Source organism: Xyrauchen texanus, chromosome 31, assembly GCF_025860055.1.
Source record: "Xyrauchen texanus isolate HMW12.3.18 chromosome 31, RBS_HiC_50CHRs, whole genome shotgun sequence".
Lineage (NCBI taxonomy): Eukaryota > Metazoa > Chordata > Actinopteri > Cypriniformes > Catostomidae > Xyrauchen > Xyrauchen texanus.
In genome coordinates, this window is record NC_068306.1 from 8,392,227 (window position 1) to 8,401,823 (window position 9,597).

At 39.9% G+C, this 9,597-nt stretch overlaps 1 protein-coding gene across 2 annotated transcripts in view; it reads left to right on the forward strand.

Annotated features, from left to right (window-relative positions):
* The window catches only part of LOC127624792 (actin remodeling regulator NHS-like), a 103,316-nt gene extending 94,420 nt beyond the window's left edge, over positions 1 to 8,896 (forward strand). For both annotated transcript variants that reach the window (XM_052099683.1, XM_052099684.1), the window contains 5 exons: positions 841 to 1,036; positions 3,872 to 4,003; positions 4,209 to 7,058; positions 7,169 to 7,292; positions 7,589 to 8,896. In XM_052099683.1, coding sequence (XP_051955643.1) covers positions 841 to 1,036; positions 3,872 to 4,003; positions 4,209 to 7,058; positions 7,169 to 7,292; positions 7,589 to 8,207 — 3,921 coding nt within the window. In that variant the 3' untranslated portion in view covers positions 8,208 to 8,896. The remainder of the gene's footprint in view (positions 1 to 840; positions 1,037 to 3,871; positions 4,004 to 4,208; positions 7,059 to 7,168; positions 7,293 to 7,588) is intronic.
* The last annotated feature ends 701 nt before the right edge of the window (positions 8,897 to 9,597 follow it).

The window sequence follows — 9,597 nt, forward strand, 5'->3', positions numbered from 1 at the left end:
ACTCATTCGATTAGTTGCCAAGTTAACTGTCTGATTGGATTTAGTGAATGCACCTCGGTCTGTCCAATGGATGATGGCTGAAAAGTGGTACTTAAAGGTTTTTTTAGGTCTGCATTCTCTGCAACTTTGGACAATGAAGGGCAGTCAATGTGTTGACGGCAAACTTCATATTTAACGCTTGATGATTGTTCTGGGTTGTTTAGTTACTAATCATTTCTGTTTTATGCTTTCTCTGCTGTCAATCAATCTGCATGCTTTTTATTGCTTCTTTCTGCATGTGCATGTGGCTTTCAAAACCAAAAATGTAAATGTCTAATATATTATTTTTGATAGAAGCTTTAGACACTCAAAAAAGAAAATGAAAGACCCCTTATATCATAACGTGTGGCTTTTAGTTCAGGTTTGTTTGCTTTGAAGCCATCTTTATGCAAGTGTTTCTTAGATCTTGCACTCGAGACCATGTAAAACATTTTGTCCAATAAAATACCTTGTAGAATGAGAATTGCCCTCTCCTTAATACCACTTAACTATGAATAGCAACAGCAAGTAGAAAATCATGGTTCATAGTTATGACAAACCTAAAGGTTATTGGCTGTTTATAAAAAAGGGACGAATCCTTCAAAACCTGTATGACACTTCCTGTTTCATTAAAAATACAGTCTAATCAGTTAAGAAAACTGCGCTTGTCCAGCCAACTTATTGTGCTTTAATATTATTGCAGGTCTGACTTTTGGGTATTAGCCATCATTCATTGGTTAGACACATCTGTAAGGTTTAAAGAGATATCCATTTAACCTTGTTAACCACATACCGATATTATTTACCTGAATGTTCTTCCAGGTTACCCCTCCAGTCGAGTCAGATTCAGAGGTGGTGGGTCTGGGCCACTGGCCAAAGTGCCCAATCCCAAACGTGCCCTCAACGCTGGACAAGCAGACCAATTGGCCTGGAGTCTTGCCATTGCCCACTCCAGAGGAGAAGATGCAGACCAACTCTCAAGTCGTCACCTCGTGCATCGTTCCCATTAATGTAACAGGTAAATGTGTTATGCCCCCTACTTTATGTGGTTGATAATGCATGCATGTCAGTCCAAAGTCTGACACTTGAAATAAAAGGTATTTCATAGCAACATATGTTTTGTTTAAAATAAAGTTTCATTATGACATGGAAAATTTGTTACATCGGTTTTGGTGTAACTCCAAAACTAGTAGTGATACGTACTATTTGGCTCAATCTGACATTATCATACTGTAACTACTGAAGGAGAACTTTGGTCTATTAAGATCTAGTGCGATCTAGAAGGGACTTTATAGAGTGATGAATCATAATGTCAAGAGCATATGCATTGTTTTAAGTTTAGGCCTTTTAACCTTGACAACAATTTTTATAGGAGAGATTTCAAGATCTTAGCTGTTTCATGCCGATGTATTTTGCTGTGATAGGTTTACTAGTGTTAACATGCCACAGGAACAGGTTTTGTAGTTTTGAAAAGTAAACGAGTCTCGATGCCTAATCTATTTGAGAGTTTCGTCAACTTGACCAAAGTTCTCCTCTGGTATCAATAAACAGAAGGCTTTCCTTGTGAGTACGCTGAATTTTGCGTGTATTGTTTTCAGAGGAGGGTGCCATTGCTACTTCCCCCTCAGAGATATCAGCTTTCCTAAGTGAGAGATCTTTTACGTGTCCATTCAGTTTCCTCCCTTCAGTATCAGTGCCACTTCATTCCCCAACCCACCACCATCTAGAACAAACTGCAGTGAGAGAGAAAAGGGGTTGGCAGATCAGCCATGAAAACACTTTTAATTTGGCTGTTGTAGCAGTTTATGATAATGGTTGATTTAAATGTTTCTAGCCTATGCTAACATAAATCAAGGCTAAGTGACCAATAACTTGAAAATTAAGTAGTAAGATGTTCGCACGTCCTCTTTTGGGCCATAAAAAAATGCTATACTACTCTGTATTTTTACAATTTTTTTAATATTTTAGAATAATAGTGAAATTAATACTTCAAAATATTTGCCCTTTGTCCCACTCTGGGGACTTCCGTGTGCATTCTGGAATGCTTTTAAAACAGTATTGAAGGAGTTTTTCATGTATGGTAGCTGTTTTTCCTTCCCTGTGAAAATGTATTCATTATAATAATTACATGTAACTCATTTTAAGCATTTAAAGGTGGAGTAAGCGATTCCTGAGAAAGACTATTGATATTTGAACTCAACAGCCAAACAAACTCCTTCAGTGCTTCTTCAGAAGATCCGCCCCCAAATTCATGCACATGCATTGTCAAGGCAACAAATGGGTGAAGTGAAGCAAAATAATTATATAAAACATCAATAAACGGAACAACAAGCACACACAAAAACACAACATACTAGCGAGAGTTAGTCATTTAGTGTGATTTTTACCATAACACATACAAAACTACAATGACCGAAGAGGACAGTAGATATGTAGCTAAGCTAACAAAGAAGCTAACGTTACCTAGCATATAATTTAGATTTATGCATCGATCCAAATAATCCCACTTTGCTTGCAAACTTGTGTTTTTAGGACGTTGTGGCTATAAAAACCCTCTGCAAACGTTGTACGGACAAGTACCATGATATATAGAGCGAACAACAACACAGCAAGTAATGTAAATAACGTTAGCTAAGTAGCCAGAACACCAGCTCCAGACAGCGACACTCACAACTCTCCTGCTACTATAGCTAACATCACAACAACAGCATATCTTGGTTCTGTGAAACATAGCAAAACTAATGATACCCACTTATCATGCAGAAACAGAGCAACCTCCGCATTCGTCTTCAGGCCTTTCAGCTCTCGTAGGTCCGTCCATTGTTGGAAATCCTCTCAGATGTTTATGAGGCTCATAGCCCTTGCCTGATCATACGCCTTCTTTTTCATTTTATATTCTCTATATTCTCTTCAGCTGTTTTGGCCATCACTCTTGCTTGGAGTTCAGCAAGTTAGCATTAGCCAGATTTACCATCCCTCTTCTTCTTCTTATGAATTTCCCTCTCGCTCACTGCCCCATTTCCCCTATCCCCTATCTGACTCTGCAAGTCATGAAATTTGAAACAAAAAAGTTATTCGTTGTCTTGGTTACCACCTTTGTGCCAGGAAATGCAAAGAGTCAAGAAATCATTTTATGCATGCTAATCAGTTGCATTAGAATTACAAAAAGGGCCAAATATACACAGCTTGACTGAGTGAATTGGACTTTTGCAGTATGTATCAGCATGGGCTGAGTCACTCATAGGCAGCACTGGAAACTGCACATCACAGGCAAAGTGCAATAATTGATGCTTAAAAGGGCCAAGCTTGCAATCACATGCAAGTCATGACATAACAAACACAGCTTCAAATCGAGAGTATAGCAGAGACAGATCATACTGCAGTATAGAGAGTTGGGCTGGGCTTGGGTAGGACGATTGATTCAAGTTATACTCCCATTTTCAACCCCAGTTGTTTTCTGTTCTGACTTCCTGAATATGTGGCTCCTTTCACCTTGCATGACATTGTGCATTGTATGTCCAATGTATTTCTTTGTCAGTTAAAACATTTGAACATGACTGACATCCATCTTTTTTGTTGCACATGTACTGTATGTGACTATGTAATACATAAAATTAAGATTTTTTTTTTTCCTGAAATGTACTGATAACCATCAACATATGCAAGAGGTCAGACTTTTTATATTGCATATGTGGAAGTAAAACTAAATAGTACCATATAAATAATAAGTATTTCCATATATATGTATAAAATAATTTATAATATTTTATATTATTGTTTTTGTATTAATTCTTATCCTCCTTTATTACATTTAAAGACAAATAACATCTCACATTATTGCTGCTCTTTGCAGGGGTTGGGTTCGACAGAGAAGCCAGTGTGCGATGCTCACTAGTCCACTCGCAGTCCGTGCTTCAAAGGCGGAGGAAGCTAAGGAGAAGGAAAACCATCACTGGCATTCCCAGACGAGTCCAACAGGATTTGGGTGTGTGAAGTTGTAACATTTTCATATTATTCTATTTTGTTTTCAATTCATGTTATTTCGGTAGTTGACATGTCCATGAACTTTTTTTTTTTATCAACATCAAGAGTTAAAATTTATTAGTGTGTTAGGGGATGTGTATGTTTTAGGTGCTGTGACGTCATCATTTCAATTATTACTGAAACATTTTTTTTTAAATTGTTTTTAGACTCCGACGAGTCTCCAGTGACCAGAGAACGTACAGTGATAGTCCACACCAACCCTGATATTTGCCAAGGGGATACACTTTCTCATCTCAACACCAAGGACTCTGGCTGCCAGACAGAGGTATTCATAATTGCTGGAGCTGCACCTTCGCGTAGACGGATCAGAACACATAGGGGGCAGGGGGTGACTGTGACACTTTCCCATTCCACGGGGAATATATCCTCACTGCCTGACAGCTCAGATGCAATGTTTACTGCCTCAGTGGGCTCCCGCCTGCGCTCCCGAAGCCTCCCACGAGAAGGAGGGCAACTAGCGGACGAAGATCACAATGACAGTGATGACAATGATGATGAGGAAGAACTTTCCCCGTTTGAGGCTGAGGATTTCCTACCAGTCCCAGGGGAACATATTCTAAAAGATGATGAAGAAAGTACTGATGATCAAGCAGTCCAAGAAAGCCAGCATGCTGGAGGTGCAGAGCATGACTGGATGGTGAGGGGTCGATCCCGCCTGCCTCGGAAAGCTGACATGGGCATATGTGAGATTTCCTCCAGTTCTGACACATTTAGTAGCCCCATCCACTCAGTTTCCAATGCTGGTGTGCTGACTAGTCAGATGGACCACAAGGAGGATCACCAGTCATCAAGCGGCAACTGGAGTGGTAGTAGCTCTACATGTCCCTCCCAAACATCAGAGACCATTCCACCGGCAGCCTCACCCCCACTCACCGGATCATCACACTGTGATTCAGAACTGTCATTGAATGCAGCTACCAATCCTAATGAAGATTCTACAGGCCTTGTGATTGATTCGTATCCTGGAGACCGATCGCAAGGCCTCTGTAGCCATAGGACAGGTTCATTCACCTCCACCGTAACTGATATGCTTGATGATGCTGGAGTCAGCATTGCCAGTGAGTGTGAGTGGAGCTATCCACACTACAGGCCCAACATGCCTTGCCACCCAGACTTCAGTCCTGAGCACTCTAGGGAAGAAAACAGCCTAGAATGTCCCAGCTTTGCTAGCATAGCTACTTTCGAGAGTTTAACAGATAGGCCACCTTCTGAAAAGGCTGACACTGCTTCACACTATTCTGTAGATGCTGAGGGCTACTATACCTCCATGCACTTTGACTGTGGTCTTAAAGGTAGCAAAAGCTTCACGTATAACTATGCATCTGTAGACCAGCAACAGGCAGAATATGGACTTCAAGCAAACACACTTGGGAGACATAGTCTCTCTCTAAGGAAACCAAAGGTGAAGCCATCCCCACCAAAACGCAGCTCATCCTTGAAGAAAATAAGTAGTCATGTTGGACCTTCTGCTGACAGGAATGAACCAAAGATAGCTGGTATTCATAACAAATCAACGTCTTCCAAGGCCAAAACTCAGCATATAGGGTTAAATGGGTCCTCAAGTCAACTGGAGAGCGAGGAGCCACTGGGGGCTTGGGGTGTTGAGAGTTCCACGGAGATACCAGTTGTTGCTTTATTTGGCTCCACAGAAACACATTCTTTCAAGGATGAGGGAGCAGTACAGTCAGACTATGCAGACCTCTGGCTTCTTAATGATTTGAAATCCAATGATCCTTACAGATCGTTGTCCAATTCTAGCACTGCTACAGGTACCACTGTCATTGAATGCATTAAATCACAGGAGAGCTCAGAATCCCAGGCTTCCCAGTCTGCATCCAGGGCTACCACTCCTTCACTACCATCAGTGGAAAATGAATTTAGATTGCCTTCACCAGAGAAGCTGGTATGTCTAGCATCACCTTCCAGTGGCTACTCAAGCCAGTCAGAAACACCAACATCATCTGTACCATCGGCTTTCTTCCCAAATGCTCACCCAATGTCCCCCACCAGTAGCAAGAGGAAACCCAAAGTTCCAGAAAGGAAGTCCTCACTTGCTTCATTGCAGAAGTATTCATCCAAGACAGACCTTGAACTACCTATCATACCTCCCACCCACCTTAACCTAAGTGCCCTTCCCAATGCCAGAAAGCCTACAATTCACAAAAAACAGACAAATATCCTAAATCAGAAAAAGCAGAAGGCTACATCAGAAACTAAGGGTGAGAGTCTGGCCAGTTCTGTTTCAAATGATGAGCCAGCAATCACTAGTCCTTTGGCCATCACACCTAAGGTACTTCGCTCTGTTCAGCTACGTTCAGTTGGCAAATCCAGAGATGGTAGCCATGATCATCTTAGCATTGATACTGCCACAAGGCCTAAGTGTCCCACTGTGACTATCAACACTTTACCAACTTACAATAAACCCCATGAAACAAGGAAACCCCCTCCATATAGAACCCTTCTCATAGAACCACCCTCTCAGGAGAATTGTGAATCACTGTTAACCCCAGTAGACGAACTAGCTGCTAAGAATATAGCGAGCCATTTAGGTGCAAGAAATAGATATGACAGACTAGCCCCATCACCTCTTCGAAGCATGACTGCTTTCAGGACTCAGCCCGAGCAGGTGAACATGGAGGAAGTCACATCAGTCATATTAGAGAATTATGCATGTCAAGAAGGTAAAGTTGCTGATGAATTGAGCACCTCAAAGAATTTCTTTCCCCAGAACAATCTGGAAATAGATAAAAACCAGCCATTGAGATCTTCCCTGCTTCTCACACCTGGTCAGAATGGAATAGCAAAGAAGTCAGACAGTCTAGACCAAGTGCCTGATATTATGGATCAAACGCTTAAAAAATCACAATCTTATCCAATCAGTGGTGCTGTTAACCATGGAGAACAATCTGTAACTTCGGGTGTTCCAACCAGAAGTGCCTCACTGGAATCTGTAGAGGAAGTTTCAACACCGGACACAGAGGACTATTTTAGCAAAGGTAAGTTTGCCAAGGTCTTGTTAATGTAAATGAGCTCTAATTTTAGGCTGTATTTTCCTTAGACTATTCGAAAAGTTTGATTGGAATGAGCAACAATTATTCTATTTCAGAGTCCACACCGAGCGATTCAACTCTGTCCCCTCTAACAGAAGAATCAAAAACTAATGATGATAGTGTTTTCCTTTCACCAAGTAAAACTCGCACAACAGAGGATCTCTTTGCCATGATTCACAGGTGTGTTTTACATTTGTCTGGTACATTTTATATTAGTGGTATTCAGTTCCATTTCTGGAGGGCCACGTCTTGCAGAATTTGGTTCTGATTCAGCTTTTACACTTCTGCTTGGAATTTTTTGAGTAATCCTTAAGACCTTGATTAGCTGACTCAGATGTGTTTGATTAGACTTGGATCTAAACTCTGCAGAACATGGCCCTGTTTTATACGAACCCAAAAACTAGTCCAAAAACAAAATTCTAGAATTCTTAATGTCACTTTAAAAACCAAACATGCTTCATGTTTTACCATTTCAGGTCAAAAAGAAAAATGCTGGGTAAGAAGGATTCCGGAGACATGACATTACGGAGTAATTCAAGTGGTGTTTCTGGGAATGGCCCTGCTAAAAATCCTGCAACCTGTCCTAGCACCCCAACCATGCCCACAAATTCAACTACTCAAATTGTGTCCCAGAGAGCCCAGGGTCAAATTTACAGGAGTTCCAAAAAGTCTAGTACCTCGAATGAAGAGTTCAAATTGCTGCTGTTGAAAAAGGGAAGTCGCTCTGACTCCAGTTACCGCATGTCAGCTACAGAGATCCTAAAGAGTCCCATTGCACCCAAAAGCCCTGGTGAGCTCCTGGTGGAGGGTTCCAGACCACTTGAGGAGCCACTCTCTCCTTTACAACAACCATTTCTAGAGGGATCACCTGAGCAAATCCACAGCCCCTTTCCGAAAACATATGCCGAGGGCTTCACCTCAAAAGCTTTTTCCACATCTGCCTCATCTCGACAAGGCAGATCAAGGATGCCACCAGCTGCAAACAGTAGCCGCTACAGTACACGTAGTCGGCTGTACACAGCTCCCATGCAGGCCATATCAGAAGGGGAAACAGAAAACTCAGATGGTAGCCCACATGACGACCGTTCCTCCTGAAAATGCACCTTGAACTTTTAGCAGCAACTGAGTCTAGATACAATCTGTCATCAAGTCAAAATGCTGGGCACTTGGCATACTAAATATTTTTAAGTATCTGTTTTTAGACCGATAACTAAAGAAAAACATTCTTATGTTGATTTGTAGCAGTGGTATCATAACTATTTTATGTGAATGCTTTCTTTGTGTACCAACTGACATTTCATTTTGGGATTAGAAAAATAGAAAATTCCATCACTTTGTAAGTAATCACAGGGTATCAATACAGTGATACATTTTTGACACTAGCATTTAGCATTATCTAGAATGATAAAAACAGTATATTGGGGGTTACTGTGAAAATGGGTCTAGTCAGTGTTAAAAGAAGGGAAAATCTTTCCTGTACCTTAAACAGAAACTGTTTACGGCAGACAGCTTGGGACAATCAAAGAGTGGCCTTTTGTATAGTTAACTGTAGCATAAATGGGCTGAGCATTAATGAGTAACATCTCAGATTTACTGTTAGCCTGTAACTGGATCTTATTGGACAAGAATTGTAGCTGCATTGGATTTTCCTAATGACCAACCAATAGTTTGCACTTCTTTTGGTACTGAGAATGTTTCGGAACATTTTACAGAACAATAATGGCACATCAAAAAATTTTAAGTGACATATATATATATATATATATATATATATATATATATATATATATATATATATATATATATATATGAGTATATGAATTTTAACAAAAAGAAAATGTATTTTTATTGACATTAGTTAAAAAATAATGGTCTAGAAAAGGACTATTAGGCAAATGTGGACAAAAGCTTGTCCTCTTTGTGGCAATTTAAAGATAATGAAAGCCTTTTAATTCAACATCTCATTTGATGGTCACATGGCTATTCTCTTAGTTCAAAATGTATCTTTTTCAATGAATTTCTTAAAAAAAAATACTTTTGGCATTTCAGTGATAAAAAAGTCTTGTTAAAAAATCAGCACAACTCATGGTTTGTATATAAACAAATATATCTGTTGAGGAAACACAACAACAGCTACAACACGGTCACTGTACGTATTCTGTGAATACTGTATCAACCTTTACTCTTTCTCAACTATTAAAGATTCTGTTTTGATTATTTTTTGTATCACTGACCACACAACAGGAATAATACTGTGCAAATGTTTTACCGACAATTCATAAAATTAAGCCTCTACCACAGTGATTGTAGATTTTATATATTTCACTTTAATAGATGAATTAACTGCATGCAATACAACTTCAGTGTAGCAAATATTGGTACAGTTTTTCGTTTTTTTTTTTTAGAGAACCTAGATTTTAGAGAATTCAGATGAATTCAATGAATTTGCCTCAATATGTCAAGACACATTGTGAGGTCATAAGTT